The following is a 16,797-nucleotide window of genomic DNA, read 5'->3' as shown; positions in this document are numbered from 1 at the left end:
AAATCTCTTAAAATATAATATTAATTAAATATAATAAATCATAAACAAATTTATTATTTAATTTTATAAAAATCCGAGGTCTTACATATCATATATTAGTTTGATGACATTAGTACACTCCTGTGTACATACATGGTTATTTGGCGCAAACCTATTAATAGAAAATTTAAGATTAGTAGTTTACTAAAAAATTATTTGAAGTAATCTATACACTTCAATTATATTTAGATTTTTTAAAAATTTTGGCAGAATTTTATCTATAACTAGAATGTGCCAAAAAATCTATCCATCAATAATTCACTTAAACAATTCACAAACAAACCAATAGAATTATATGACATAAGCAACAACATTCATCAACAATCTAGAATTCACAAACACTTTCAGCAATTCAAACCTACTAACCTAAATTGAACCTATCTTAACAACCTGAATCCACTAAAACTATAAAATTGAGTGTAACTAAATTAAACTAACTCACTAAAATGAAAAACTTAAGATTAACAACCACATATGTTGAATAATCTCCTCAAAATAGTTTGCCTATAAAATACTTAAAATAGTACTCACACCGTTAAACTATCAAGCCAAATCGTCATCTGTACGATAGGAGGTGGTGGAGAGACATCTGAATAGGATTCTTGAAGATTGTGGGATTGGCGCAGCAGAAAGAGCCACGTAGTGGGGATTAGGGACTATGATGAATGGCTAGTCCTATGCACCCATTGCCTATGACGTCACAGGAGTAGTCGAACTAGAGGGAGATGATTGAGAAATTCCATGGGTACCAATAGAAATTTTTCCTTTACCACGACCACGAGGCCGATCCATAACACCTCTACCTGTCGTCATGTCTGAAAAGAGCATACCAATTAATATAAATCCTCCCACATTTATATTATTTGAAAAAAAATTTAACATAACCTCCCCTAAAAAAGTAATAATTTTCATAGTGATAAACCGTACAACAATCAAAACAAATTCTAGAAAAAATCAACCGTAAAATTAAAACTCAAAAACAGCCACAACACATTAAAAACAACCTAACAAACAATAATAAAATACGAAACTTTAAAAAGTTAGAACCCTTGAATCTAGACCTAACTAATTCATTAGAGAATCTATTTTCAGACTTTAGAACTACGAAATCATGCATATCATCAAGCATTGAGAATTCAATAAAGATTTTAATTTAGAACATTTCTCTTTTCAATCTTTAGTTACTTAACCTTAAAGATACCAAATTACCAATTATTTTAGTCTAATATCAATGATGTTCTCTTTCTAACTTCACTCTTAGATTAATGAGATTAGATATTATCTAAGCTTAAGGTTAAAAATATGTAGCTGTCTCTAAATTTAAGTTCTATTCGGACTTATATGATTTACTTTGTTAACTAATTAGTTGAGTACCTAACTAATTAAGTGTTTTAATTTATTCATCATCAAACTAATTTTTATAAGTTCTCTAACTGATCCTAAATTATCATTTTAGCTCTTATTACCAATACTTACTAAACATAGAATTCAAACAACAAAATAAACAAATCAATTTAGAATATATTCTCAACTTCCAACACCATCTAATATCAATGGTCATTAGAAATTCATAATACTAAGTCAGAACCAAATTTAAGAAGTGAAAGAAGGGAGTGCTACCTGAAAGGAGCAACGACAGAAGCGGCACCAGCAACGGCAATTTGACAGAAACGATGCAGAGAGACGAAGAAGGAGAGCTAGATGACGAGAAGGGGCTATCGGAGGGGGCTGCCAGAGAGAATGTTGAGAGAGAGATGAGAGGGTTAGAGAGAGAAAGGGAGGCGAGAGGGTGAGTAGAGAGAGAGAGAGTAGTTCGAAGAGAGGGGGAAGAGGGTTCGTAGTTCGAATTTAGGGCATGCTTACTATCGAATTTTACCGGCAAATTTATCCGACGGTATATCTTTGCATGTGACCAAAATTTAATGTTTCGCTAATCAATGTTACTGTCAGATTTATTCACCTGTAAATCTGACAGTAATCGTGGCGCCATTTTTTTCGCTTTTTCTTCTAATTATTATCGTCGAAATTACCGTCAAAAAACAGAATCCTTTGGTAACTTTTTTTCCGAAGAATTTATTATCAAATCCGCCAGTAAATCCGCAGGTAATCCCGCAGCTAACATGCACCTCTAAATCCGACAGAAAAGCCGACGATACTCAGCATTTTCTTGTAGTTCACACTACTAACGCTGCTATTTCTTCTTCTTCTTCTCCTCATTCTTTTTTTTCATCTTTCTCTTTCGTTATCGTCCTCTTCGTTACCTCATTCTTTTCTCATTTGATTTATTCTTTTTATTTTTTTCTACTGTTCCTTCATTATCATCATCATCACCACTACCACCACCACCATTCTTCTTCTTCTTAGTTAAATATCACACAATTAGATTAACAATAAGAAAAATACATCGTATTTCTATGTCAGGGTTAAGAAGTTAAAAAATTTTAGTATTATTTTTTCTGAAATATTTTGCACAATTCAAAATTTTCTTCCTTTTTCTCATCATCACCATCATCTTCTTGTTGTTATTGTTGTTGTTGTTGTTGTTTTGGTTAAAAATGACATAAAAATTTTTGGTAAATAACAAAAGAAATCTTTAAAGAATCACAAGTCCAAAATCTTAACTCACTCAACCAACAAAATACATTTGAATATGTTTTAGAACAAAACACTACTATATCAATTTATTATAAATGACACATAAATGGCTAGACTCTTATATGTGAATCAATACCATCCAACTATTTCAATGATAAAAAAGTACATCATTTAATTGGAAATGACATAGTAGAGAAATTTTGCTGTCAAAATAAAAAATTTTCTGTGTCACGATTAAAAAATATTGGTGCTATTTTTGTGATGAATTCTGTACAATTCAAAACTCTCCTTCCACTTTCTTCTCTTTCTACTCTTCTTCTTATTTTTTTTTTGTTTCACATCTCATAATTCTCAGTTCACCCTCTTAACAAAAACTTGTATCATAATTAGGTGTCAAAATTAAGAAACTTCTTGTGTCACAGTTAAAAATTTCGGTATTTTTTTAATAAATTTTACATACTCAAAACTCCTCATCCTCTTCTTCTTTGTCATCATCATCTTCTTTTTTCTTGTTTCACCTTCTTATAATTCATCTTATTTTATCTATTAACATGAATAAAAGTAAGAAAAGAAGAAGAAAAATCAAATAAAGAAAAAAATATATAATGCTGAAAAATTATCAGGAATAGGAAAAAAAGACAAAAATATACCGCAATAGTAATAAAAGAACCACGATGAGAAAGAAATACGCAAAGAGAAAAGAATCGCAGAATACAAACGTTCACATAAATGGGGAGTTGGAGCGTACCTAATATGCTTTCACTAATGAAACTAGTTTTTGTTGGATTTTAACTAATTTGATTGGATTTAATTGCCAAAAAAAACTTAAATGTGTAGCGAAATTGATTATTCTATTAAATTTTCCAAATGCAATTACAACATATTTACGAAAAAAATTTAGGAGTCGATAATTTTAATTTAATTTAATATTTTGAGTTCAATAATTTACTACTATATTTTTAGTATACATTTTTAAATACTAATGATTAATTGTGGAGTTAAATCTTAAAATAGTCTCTGAACTTACATTCGAATCTCAAAGTGATCCCTGAAATTAATAATTACTCAAATTCGTTCCTGAAATTGTCCTTTGGGACTTATAGTAGTCCCTAAAATAATTTTCGTCCATCCTTGCCATTGGACTGGACTTAAAATGTCGTCGTTTCCTTTCTTTCTTTACCACTTACATCATCATTCATCACAGCACCACCACTTTCATCTCTTCCCAACAGCCACCACTCCCGACATCATCATCATCACCACATCAAGAAACCACACTTCACCCTACCATCAACTCTCTCCTTTCTCCTCGTCTTCTTTCTCTAAAATTTTTTTCTCTCTTTCTCTCTCTCTCTCTTTTCTATCTCTGCAACTTCTGATATGTTGATCTACCTTTCTCTGTCACCACTATCCCTCATTACCACGATTACGCCTCTCCTTTGTCCTAACTAGCAAACATCATCAACCTAAATAACAACAATCACGAGAGAGAGAGAGAGAGAGAGAGAGAGAGAGGACGGCGAGCAGATCGAGCGATACCATGGACGAAATCGGGCAAAAAATCTCCTTGGGATAGCATGATCTCTATTCGATAGGAGTCGTGGAGGTCACAGAAACAGAACGCGACAGAGCTTCAAGCGGAGATCCATGTAGTAGAGGGAAGGAGGGCAATGCAAAAGAAACATGACGAGACCAAGGACAATGGTCAAATTGTGAGGTCAGAGTGGAGGAGGAGATAACAGTAGCGGCCGGCGGAGCTTTAAATATCATCACAACGCCTCACCATTAACCAAGGAGCAGTGCCTAAGTTCATCTGAAGCAGAGGGATGTGATACCGGGTTGTAACTAAAGTTCTATCTGGTTGGGTGTGTTTTCGAGATGGAGACCGGCGAGAGGTGGCTATAGAGAGGGTTGAGGAAAGCTAGAGTAGTGTTGAGTGCTGAGTGTGAGAGAGTAGGGTTGGGGAAGGGGACTCAAAAGGATTTTCTTTATATACAAAACGACGTCGTTTCAGACTTTTTCAATGGTAAGAATGGACGAAAATTATTTGAGAGACTATTATGAGTCTCAAAAAAAAATTTTGGAGATAAATTTGAGTAATTATTAAATTCAGATATTACTTTAAAATTCGAGTGCAAATTCAGAGATTATTTTAAAATTTAACTCTTAATCATGAATAAAAACAATAAACTACGCTTGTCATATAGTATTATTGATACAATAATAGCATGCACCATTCTAAAATGAAAAACAGAGAGTAGAATTTCTAAAGAAAAACTCAAAGAAGAAGACATAAAAGAGACAAATATTTCCGATTTTAGACGTTGAAAGTTGAAAGATCATCTTGGTGGTAGAGCTGAACGGAAGGTTCAACAGAAGCATATTGAAGCAGGTCTTGGTTACACTCAAACCTTGCCATGTGCTGCTCTTCCATGTTCACAAGCACTTCCATCCCTTTCCCATCTCTCGCATCCATAAAAACCACACCGTTCTTGAAATTCGAAATGGACGCTATCCACACCGGTTTCCCCCACCCAAAATCCGCCTCGTACGTTGAAAACCTGCACCAACTGGAAAGTGTCATCAATTCGAACTTCAAATCCCTGGGAGCCTCCGAGTCTCGTTTGAGTATCTCGCCGATGAAATCCAAGTCCCTATATTTTCCTCCATACTTCTTCAACTGCATCTCACTACCAACCATCCCCTGTTTCATCTTGCTTACCAACTCCGGGAGCTGATCCGTCTTAGAGGCGCAAAACAGGAAGAACGTTATCATGTTCCCTAAGGTTTTGCTGGGAACAGGAGGATCGATCCTCTTGCGGAGATTCACCGTAACGGTGCTTAACAACGGCGAGTTAGGGCTTAACCCCAGTGCAGAAGCCGCACACTTGCAAATCAGTGCTGCCACCGCTTCAAACCTTGTCGGAAGAATCGGTGCAGCCGTGGCTTTAAGGGCTTCGATCTTCGAAGCTTCGAACACGAACCTCTTGCAGACCGATTTCGGGAGACCGAAGTAGGGTTTTTCTTGGTAAACCGGCAGGTCTCCTTGAGGAAAAACGGACACTCCGGCGTCCAGTAAGGGCGGAGAGGGTAGTGGGTGGTTCTGATGTTGGTAGTGGTTGGTGATGGCGGCCCAGTCGTTGACGAAGTTGATGAGAGTGGAAATGTCGCCGAGCTTGTGAGTGACGCAGACTGCAATTGCAATTCCGCCGCAATGGAAGCAGTTGATTTGAATGGCCATGATGGGATCGTGGTCTGGATTGTTCATATTTGTCCAGGCCAAATTGTCTGGAAACAGAGGAAGCAGATTAGGCTGGATTGGGTTGTTGAGAAAGTGAGAGAGATGGCATTTGAGTTTTGTGACGAGCAATGGCACTCCTTGGTCGTTGCAGTCAATGGCGAGTCTACCTTTGAACCTGCCTGCAATTGGGTAGTACATTGAGAGAGCTTCGGGTAAGGATTTCTTGAGGAGGGCTAACTTGGATTCTTGGTTTTCAATTTGTTTTGGATGGTAAAAGTAAATCATCGGCATGTATTGGGCAGGAGTTGTCACATCCAAGAAGGAGAGAGGGTAAGTTTTTAGGTGTGGAGGAGTGCCTGAACTTGGTTTCATGGTTTCTTTGTATATTAACTCCATTTCCATGGCTTCTACTATTAAAGAAAGGGTGATTGCTTCTCTGTTTACTCACAACCAACCTGCTTCTCATATTACATGGTTTTATATAGCGGGTCATTAGGAGGGTTAGTACCCCATTTTTTTTTTGTTAATAAGAAATCATATTTGCATTATTTATTTATTTTTTAATTTCTCTTGTACATCTTTAATTTTATATTTTATGAATTCTTACTTCTTACCGATCATTTTTAACATAAAAGTGAAATATGTTTTGTTTTGAAATATTTCTATAAGTCCAATATTAAAGAATTGAATTAAGAATATAAGAACTTTTAAAAAACCAATTTGATAATTAAATATTTTCTCGTATTTTAAAAAGGACATTAATTCTTCATATTTCATTCTATTACTTAATAATTCAATTTTACGAGGTTAATTGTTACATTGTAACTATTATTTTACTATGGTTTAATTATTCTGTTGCTCTTATAGTTTTGTAAAATTTTTAATTAGGTCCGTATGCTTTTTTTCTTTTTAATTGGGTCTCTGCATCAAATTTTTTTTCAATTATGTCTCTCTTGGTAGTAATTGACTTAATTGTATAGGGAACCAATTAAAAAAAATTAGTGTAGGGACTCGAATAAAAGGAAAAAAAAAGTATATGGACTCAATTAAAAAAAAAATTGGTGCAGGGACCCAATTAAAAGAAAAAAAAGTATAAGGACCTAATTGAAAATTTCATGAAACTATAAGGACCAATAGAATAATTATACCTTCTACTATTAAAGGCGAATGTTATAACATTGACTATATATAGGTCTAAAAACATCATATGAAGAAGACCACAATAAGACATCAAACATCTTATTATGATGAGACTTGAGAGTTGCTCATGAAAAGAACAATCCACATAAGAGAAACTTGTAACATCATAACCTCATAGTATATGTGCTATTCTAAATATGCACACTCAGGTATAATATCTAACTTAGTTCTTTTTACGACCTATGCTAACTTGAGTGTCGGAGTCCTTACAAAAATATCCCCATCATTGGAAATGACGAACTCGAGATATTAGGAACTCGGAATAGGAGGATGATGACAACATCGTGTCTCCAACCTACTCTCTACAATTTTATTCAAATAACTTCTAAGCTCGAAAGAGGAAAAATACTTTTGAACATGTATAAAAAATTATATGTTGTTAGAAAGATAAGAGAGAACAGTAGAGAAAGGATCTATGTCTATTTAGATTGTGTGAAATGATACAATATAAAAGTGTATTTATAAGTGCTAAGTGAATCGATATAATAAAGACAAAATATATGCTAAATAATTATAATAAATGCTAATTGATCCTAATATATTCTAACATCTTCCCTCAAACTCAAGTGACAACTTGAGTTTAAAACTTATTTAAAATAACGAAATAAAAAAAACTGCACAAATTGATGGAATGGATACAAATGGAACTGCCGGGAGAAAATACAGACGGAACTGCCGGAAAGAAGCACAGATGAAACTGTTGGAAGGAAGTGCAGACGGAACTACCACAAGAAAATGCAGACGAAACGCAGATGAAACTGCCACAAAGAACTATAGACGGAACTACCACAAGAAAAGCGCAGACGAAGCTGCAAAAAAGATGGCAAACTGTGAAAAGATGGTAAAATGTTAGAAGATGACGAACTGGTGACGAAAAATATATAGTTTCTCTATGAGAATAGGTAAACAACAGATGACAATGGTGTTTGATTTATTAGAGTCGGAAAGACACAAGATAGAGAAGATAGGCTAATCGGTGAGATGAAAAAGTATCAAAGAAATGACAAAAAATAAGAAAAAATAACATAAAGAAAAAGTGTGAAAAAAATACGGTGATTTCACAAAAAAAATCTATCATCTTTAAGGAGGATATTATGGTTCTAATACCATGTTAGAAAGATAAGAGAGAACAGGAAAAAAAGATTTGTGTTTATTTAGATTATATAAAATAATATAATATAAAAAGATATTTATAAGTGTTAAGAAAATCTATATAATAAAAATATAATATATGTTAAATAATTCTAATGAATACTAATTTATTCTAATATATTCTAACATATATGTAACATTTTTTTTTATAACAAAAGAGGATGAGACTACGCAAATAAGTTAAAAATTAATATTTTGGAACAGACCTCTTTTGTTTTTATTTTTATACCTTTTATTGTTCTCTTTATTTATTTTATTTTGTCATTCTATATATTCGTGTGTATATATATGTGGTTTAATTTATTTTTAATATGTATTTATATTTTAACATGTATTTTATATTGATAACTGATTTTTGTGGCTAATTTTAATATACACATAACATAATCAATATATATATGTATGTGCGCGTGCTCTCTCTTTAAAATGTGCCGCAATTTAACTTGTTTTTTTAACTAAAATTATTATTTGGTATTTATCAAAAATTTCTATTTTTATTCTTGTTTATATTGTATTGAAATTTATTGTGGTTTTAAAATTGTTTGTTAAATTTAAAATTAAGTTAAAATTATTATATATATTTAGATATTTTCACAAAGGATAAGTCGATCTCTTACAATAAAAAAGAGACACTTTGACTCTTAATTATTTTATTTTGAGATAATACGACCATTTTATTAATAAATTTATTTTTGAAAAATTCATTCACCACGGTGGTTAAGTGGAGAAAGATCATAACTGAAATTGATATTGCGAGGAAAAAAAAGTAATTACAATACAAATATCTTTTAAAAATAAAAAAATAATGATAACACGTCGTCTTAAGCAATTTTTAAAATTCTTTTTTATTTATTTTCTTAGGTTTTAATTAAATTTCTTATATTTTCTAATAGAATTTCATAAATAATCAAATATTTATAGTTGGGATAGTGTTTCGAGTATTTGGCTAAAAAATAAGCACGAATTAAAAAAAAATTATAAGAAAAGTACAAGTAAGTACAGCAAAAGCGTGGCCTGAAGAATTAAAATCGTACCCTAAAAATACCCAAACATCCAAATTGCATGCACGTTATCATCAGTCCTGATCTCTTCATACTCAAATGGTCACAACTTGAGTTATAGAGATCCAAATAAGGTAGTTCTAGTTGCATTAAAAAACTAACGTCCAAAACTTTAGAATGATATGCATATGTTTATAGTGGACATTTAGTTTGAAACGCACACTACTATCATCTTTGAGACAGAAAAAAAACAGCACCCCAATCTTCTTCAAATGCATGTCCGGCGGCCTTGGGGATACAAGTAGTCTGTTTTGTCACTTCTAATTTTATATATACAAGTTATTAATATATATATATATATATATATATATATATATATATATATATATATATTAGAGTTTAATTTTAATATATTGACAATGTAAAATATTTTATATAGTTCTATAATTATATTCATTTTTTTGGATGACTATTTGTGCGATCAATATAAAATATAGTTATTTTTAATAATATAATATTACGTAATTAAATGTATGTATAAAATTATTTATACTGACAGTATATCAAAATTAAATTCTATTTTTTATGCTATATATAAAAGATATATATTCCATTCTCTTAACCTTTTGTTAATCATTTATAATATGAAAAGTAAAATTATATAAAAAAATATAATAAAAATAGTGTATATAATATTATTTACTATTTTAATCGAAAAGTATTGTTGTGGAAACGCATTAAGGGATTGGAGTTTGACTATGATAAAAATGTATAAAAAAGTAGTGTATACAATATAATTACTTGATAATTAAAATTTTAGAAATAAAGTATTTCAACTAAAAAAAAGCTAATTTGAAGTATTACTATAATTTAAATAATTCATTTACAAAAATGCCCACATACAAATAGAAATAACATATTCATATAATATAAGCCACGCCCTATACGTTTGAGAGAGAGAGAAAAAAAAAGGGATCCAACAACATTAAAATAAAAATATATATTATGAATTTTTATTGTTACTAATTATATTTAATTTTTTTAATAAATAAATTTGTTTTCATTAAAAATTTTAAAATATTTTAAATTTTTATTCATTTAGACTTTAAGAAAATAATTAAAATGAATTTAGAATTATCAATCATTGAATTCTTCTCAACCCATGTGTTGTATCACTTGTATGCTTGCATAGTTGTATGCTCCTTGGATTTTCCCTAATAACCAACTGTGTATCAGATCTTAATTCGAAAAAAAAAAGGTTCCTCGCTATGCTCCTTGGATTTTCCCTAATAAACAACTGTGTATCAGATCTTAATTCGAATAAAAAAAAAGGTTCCTCGCTATGCATGCAGTCGGAGTAAAGTATTAATTTATTACTAGTCAGTAGTTACCCGTCCACCGAAATGGACTCCACACTCCACTCACACGCGGATGTTGGAAACATCTTTTCAAGGGACCATATTATCTGTTCAGTAATCTAATTATACCTGTTTAATTTGCTTCTTATTGATTAAACTAATCAAACTTATGAGAACACCCGTTCGATTTTGTTGCAAACGGTCTAACCACGTTTTCGGACAAAAATAATGTTGGGATGTGAATTGTTTTGGAAAAGAAATTTAGAAAATAACATAAGTTGGGTTATTAAAGTGAATTACTGTGATTTTGATTTTATTTTTTTTTTGAAAAAAAGATAAATAGGTCTTTGGCCTTTTGATATGTAGACATTTAAGTTTTTAAAGATTTGAAAATATATTTAAATCCTTGACATTTTTAAAATTTGGACATATCGATCCCTCATGTTCACTTGGATCAGTCAGACTCAACGAAAAAATCAAACGTGACTCCCATTGTACTGACCTGGTTGATACGGATGCACACGTGAGAGAGTTTTTAAAATTGGACAAATTAGACTCAATAATCGATATGTCCAGATTTTGAAGAGATCAGAAATTTAAATGTATTTTAAATTCTTAGGAACTTAAATATATACGAACTAAAAAGTCAATGATTGATTTGTCATTTTTTTTTATTGAGTAGTATTTGTTAATGTTCCAAGAGTTATTTAGAACTAAGATGATTTGGGTCTGAACGTGTGGTCCAAACACCTTTAGATGAAAAATCTGATGTCTTTTCCTGCAGGGATGAAGTCGTCTGAGTTCCTCGTGAGGGGGTGGGAGTGTGGTACCTGCAAGGCACTTTGATACTTAAGTTGGCAAGGATTTTAGACAGGTTTTTAGTAAATTAGAGTTCGAAAAATACATGAGACTGTCAGGATATTTATAAGTATAGATGTAAAGTCAATAACTATTTTTTGAGTAGTCTCACCTTTGATGATGGGTTCGGTACTCCTTTTTGTTAGATAGGTTATTAAGATCTCATTTTTAGATGAGTAAGAAAAAAAGTAAGAGTTGATTACTTATTTAGATAAGTAAGGTTGAACTCATGTTCTTGCATCCGACCTCTATGAGGTCGGATAGGTGTTGATCAGTTAACATCTGTTGATTGGGTCTTATTCATTTTGGGCCTGGTTAAGTCATGGGTCAAGGTATAAGCAGTATCTTTGTTTGAGATCGAGCTTCATTGGTTCGAGCTCAGGCATTTTTCAAGTCGGACTTTGATTTCTTGTAATTTTCATTGCATTATGTCAGGTATACCATCTTTCTTACAGTCAGGTCGGGTACTCGACGTGTTTTTAAATTTAAATGTTACATCTTTTCATAATCGTTCGTACGTCTTTTCAATTACCTAACTATGTCTGTCATTAAAGGATAAATGTACCATTTTATCCCTAGTGACTATATATAAGCATAATCACTTTCTCTTTTCTCTTTTTGGTTTCATCTTCTGCACTTCTATTTCACTTTTCTCCATATATACTTTCTTCTTCTCCCTCATCATTACTCATTTTCTTCAAGGCTTCTCTACCTTAAAATTTTTCTTTGAGATTTTGTTTGTGTTGCGAGAAATATTTTGGGATTGTCCATTTATTTTATTGTCGCATGCGTTTTTTCTTCTTGCTCTTCATCAACGTTGGATTTTCTTCTTTTTGTGGCTAGATAATGTTTGTTGATGAAAAAAATATTGGGTCTTTTCAAAAATGTTGCTTTGATATTTTTGTAAGAAAGAGCCTTTCCAAAACTATGGTTTTTTGTAGAGATGTGGCTTCTTGTTAGAAATTTTTCTTGCTTACTACCATAATAATCTTTTGGTCACTTTAGTGTTGTTATGGGAATTTGAGAATTTTTGTAAATTTTGAGTTTGTGTTGAATTATGGAATTGTTATCTTATCCCCAAATGATACCATTTTTCTCTTAAGTAATGGCATGATTTTGCATTCTGGTAGAGTAGGTTGAATTCTTTATTTCTATTTTGTCTTGAAAATTTGGACCCATGTCTGTTTTCAATAGATTCTGACTTTTTTAAATATTTTGATGTTAGTTTTTTGTGCTTGAATTGCAGCTCTTTAGTTTTTGTGATGACATAGCTTTATTTTACTTTGTAGGTCCTTTATGTCTAATTTAGTTGTTCTCAGCATGTCTTCTAAGGTTTCTCCTTATTTAGATTAGGTAGATACTATTGTCCTTTTTGCCGTCCCCATAGTTGATAATGAATATGTAAAAAAAAATTCGTTTACAACATAGGATTTATAGGACCCAGGAGGACGAGAGGAAGTATGAAATAGTAACCTCCGACCAGAAGATAGAAATTGTTTTCTCCGTAACTTGAAAAGTTTTTTTTATGTATGACTACTTGTTTATTAGATTGGGGATATCACTTTCTTTTTCCGAGTTTGAAACTGAAAGTCTTTTCTATCAACAAAGTTGTCCCTTCTAAGCTTCACCTGAATTCATGGGACTTTATGAAGGTTTATCAATTGATAAGTTGGGAGTTCGATTTTCTTCTTTTTTTTCTAATATTTTTTTATTTTTTTAGTTTATCATACTTTTTAATTCTAGAAAATAACATTAGCTTTCTTTCCGACTTATTTGAGAGAGAAATTTTTTCTTCATTTTTAAATTTTTTTTTATGATTTCAAAATTATTATTTCAAAATTCTATCTGTTGAAAATATCCGAACTTTTTTCTTTAGTTTATATTAGAAGAAGGCCTCTAATATTGTTAAGTTGGGTTATTATAATGAATTGAACTACTATAATTGAGATATTTTTCATTCAGCATTATTTGTTAATTTAATTAAAAATTTTGAATCTAATTAATTAAAGTATTATAACTTTAAAACTTGAATCCAATTAATTAAAGTATTATAAATTAGGCAAAAGAGCTAAAAGCGATGTATTACTAATCTGTTAACTTTTGGGATGCTGGAGGAAAATGAAAGACTTGGGTGTGGAGGAGTAGAGTTGAAGGGAAAAATTTTATTAGAAGGAATGAAAAATAAAACATAGGAGATGAAAGTAAGATTGCGTGGAAACATAACTAGATGGGGGGACAAGGGTAAAATTGGGGTTGGCAATGCAAATGTTATCTACATAATTTAATTCGATTTGATTTATTTGGGTAGGGTTAATAATAACCTAATTAGCAACAAATCGAATTAAGAATGAAGCAGGTTGAGCTATGAGTAGGATTTGGGTGTGGGTTTATGCTTAATCTAATTCACACTCGTGATATATTATAATATGTAAGTAAAAATTATTATACATTTATAATGAAATCGATAGAAATTGAATTCACATATCTTTTTTTTGTAATTTAAAAATAATTTTTATCATAATATTGTTTTTTTATTTTTAATATAGACTTAATTTTATATTTTTTATTTGATTAGTATGTTTATAAAATATGAAATGATTAAATATTATATTTAATTAAAAAAATTGATTTGTCGTAAGTTGGATCGAATATTTAACTTTAAAATACGGATATGATTAAAATTAAAAAAATTTTAATTTGTAAATAAAATAAATTAAATTAAAAAAATTAAATTTACAAATAAAATTAAGATAGAATCTAAATCTAATTTTACCCTATTCATCATCAACGTCAATTAAAATACATGAATCGGAATTTAAAAGAGTAGAGACGGTGAAGAAAATTAAAATTTGAAGATTACTTTGAGAGGTGAGCGAAATTTTAAGAACCAATATGAATGTTCACTTTTGTTTTCCATTGAAAGGCAACGTTGACAAATGTACGCGCGCAAAAATATTAGGGTCCATGGATTATAAGCCCATTCTTGATAAGAGCCCACGTGATAACATAGTCACACACAACGACTCACTTAAAAGAAAGAGCCAATGAGCCTTGGCTCTAGTGGCATTTTTCCCCCTCCTCATCTTAAGGTTTAGGGTTCAAACTCTAGAGAATGCAATTAAAAAAATTTGTGAAAATATGTGAAGAGTGTGTGGGTGTGTTGTGTACCTAAAATTGGGGGTTGTCCAATCCACCAACCAAAAAAAAAGAAAGAGCCAAAAAATTTGAAGAAATTATGACAAAAATATGAATAAATTAGTGTTGGGTTGAGAATAACTACTAGAAAGAAAAAAGTATCTGAACCTAGACGTGAGCTTTGCGAGAAAGTCACAATATGGATCGGCGGTGGAGCCACCTGCAAGAATCTTCTCGTGTAACAGTCTCTCTCTGCTCGTGACCCACCTGTGGGACATGTCTTGAGTGCACGTGAGTTGCCCCCAACTATTGCTTGGAGTGTTGTTTCGGTTTCTGTTCCTGAGGCATTAAAATGTTCTTTATGACTGATTTGAAAGCGGAGGAAAAAGTCCATTTTACCCTTACCTTTTCGCGCTCCCCTTCAACGGTTACCATCCAAACATTCATATCTTTCTCACATCTCTCTCACTTCTCATTCTCCTTTTTCATTTTCTCCCATAACTACTACTTCTCAACTATCACTTCACCTTCTGCTTGCTGTGTGTTTCACTGCATCTGCTCCCACTCCATTGCTTCCTTTTGCTTTACCTACTGGTAAGTGAATCTTTGTGCTCATTTTGTTCATTTTAATAATTCTTTCGTCGTTATTTGTTGCGTTTGATTACTACTTTCTTGAATTGAACTTGCCATTGTTAGTTAGCTCTTAGTGAGGGTACCATAGGTGATTTTCTTTCTGGATTTAGGCGTGAAATTATGTGGAATAGCATAGGATAGTGATGTAGTAAAATGTAGTTCAGTTTTGACTTTCTCCGAGTTTTCCACTTTCCCTTTTTACTTAAGTGGTGCCCCTATTGTAGGTATGACGCAGCAGCCTATGGTGCAAAATCCTATATATCGTTATGCTTGGGTTACTTTTGACGTGATGAGCATGATGAGCGGATAATTTGTACGCTTTTTGGCATTGTTTTTAGTATGTTTTTAATATATTTTAGTTAGTTTTTAGTATATTTTTATTAGTTTTTAGTTAAAATTCACTTTTCTGGACTTTACTATGAGTTTGTGTGTTTTTCTGTGATTTCAGGTATTTTCTGGCTGAAATTGAGGGACTTGAGCAAAAATCTGATTCAGAGACTGAAAAGGACTGCAGATGCTGTTGAATTCTGACCTCCCTGTACTCGAAGTGGATTTTCTGGAGCTACAGAAGCCCAATTGGCGCGCTCTCAACGGCTTTGGAAAGTAGACATTCTGGGCTTTCCAGCAATATATGATAGTCCATACTTTGCCCAAGATTTGATGGCCCAAACTGGCGTTCAAAGTCACCTTCAGAATTCCCAGCGTTAAACGCCGGAACTGGCACCAAAGTGGGAGTTAAACGCCCAAACTGGCACAAAAGCTGGCGTTTAACTCCAAGAAGAGTCTCTACACGAAAATGCTTCAATGCTCAACCCAAGCACACACCAAGTGGGTCCGGAAGTGGATTTTTATGTCATTTACTCATCTTTGTAATTCTTAAGCTACTAGTTCCCTATAAATAGGACCTTTTACTATTGTATTTGAAATCTTGGTAGCTATCTCTAGTCTTATGCTATCTTTAATGAAGCGCTTGTTGGGAGGCAACCCAATGTTATATTTTATCTATTTTCCTTTGTTATTTTATGTTTTCTGTAGGTTGATGATCATGAGAAGTCACAAAATCAATTGAAAAAGCAAAAACAGAATGAAAAACAGAAAGAAAAATAGCACACCCTGGAGGAAGATCCTGCTGGCGTTTAAACGCCAGAAAGGGTAGCAGTTGGGCATTTAACGCCCAGTCTGGCACCATTCTGGGCGTTTAACGCCAGAAAGGGGCACCAGACTGGCGTTAAACGCCAGGAAAAGACAAAAAGTTGGCGTTAAACGCCAGAAATGGGCACCAGCCCGGCGTTTAACGCCAGAATTGGCAAAGGGTGCATTTTTGCACGCCACTTGGTGCAGGGATGACTTTTTCTTGACACCTCAGGATCTGTGGACCCCACAGGATCCCCACCTACCCCACCACCCTCTCTCTTCTTCTTCACCCATTCACCAATCACCTCAACCACTCTTTCCCAAAAACCCCTCACCTATCAAATCCCACTATTCTCTTCACCACTCACATCCATCCTTCATTAAACCCCACCTACCTCACCATTCAAATTCAAACCACTTTACCTCCCAAACCCACCCTTACAAGACCGAA

General features: G+C 32.5%; 1 protein-coding gene across 1 annotated transcript; it reads right to left on the bottom strand.

Annotated features, from left to right (window-relative positions):
* Positions 1 to 4,813: 4,813 nt before the first annotated feature.
* On the bottom strand, positions 4,814 to 6,347 carry LOC130966733 (acyltransferase Pun1-like). Its single transcript, XM_057891560.1, has one exon. The coding sequence runs from the start codon at positions 6,275 to 6,277 to the stop codon at positions 4,952 to 4,954; it is 1,326 nt and encodes a 441-aa protein (XP_057747543.1). The 5' UTR covers positions 6,278 to 6,347; the 3' UTR covers positions 4,814 to 4,951.
* Between the last annotated feature and the right edge of the window lie 10,450 nt (positions 6,348 to 16,797).

Source organism: Arachis stenosperma, chromosome 3 (genome assembly GCF_014773155.1).
Source record: "Arachis stenosperma cultivar V10309 chromosome 3, arast.V10309.gnm1.PFL2, whole genome shotgun sequence".
NCBI classification, from domain to species: Eukaryota; Viridiplantae; Streptophyta; class Magnoliopsida; order Fabales; family Fabaceae; genus Arachis; species Arachis stenosperma.
This window is presented reverse-complemented; position numbering and strand designations above follow the sequence as displayed.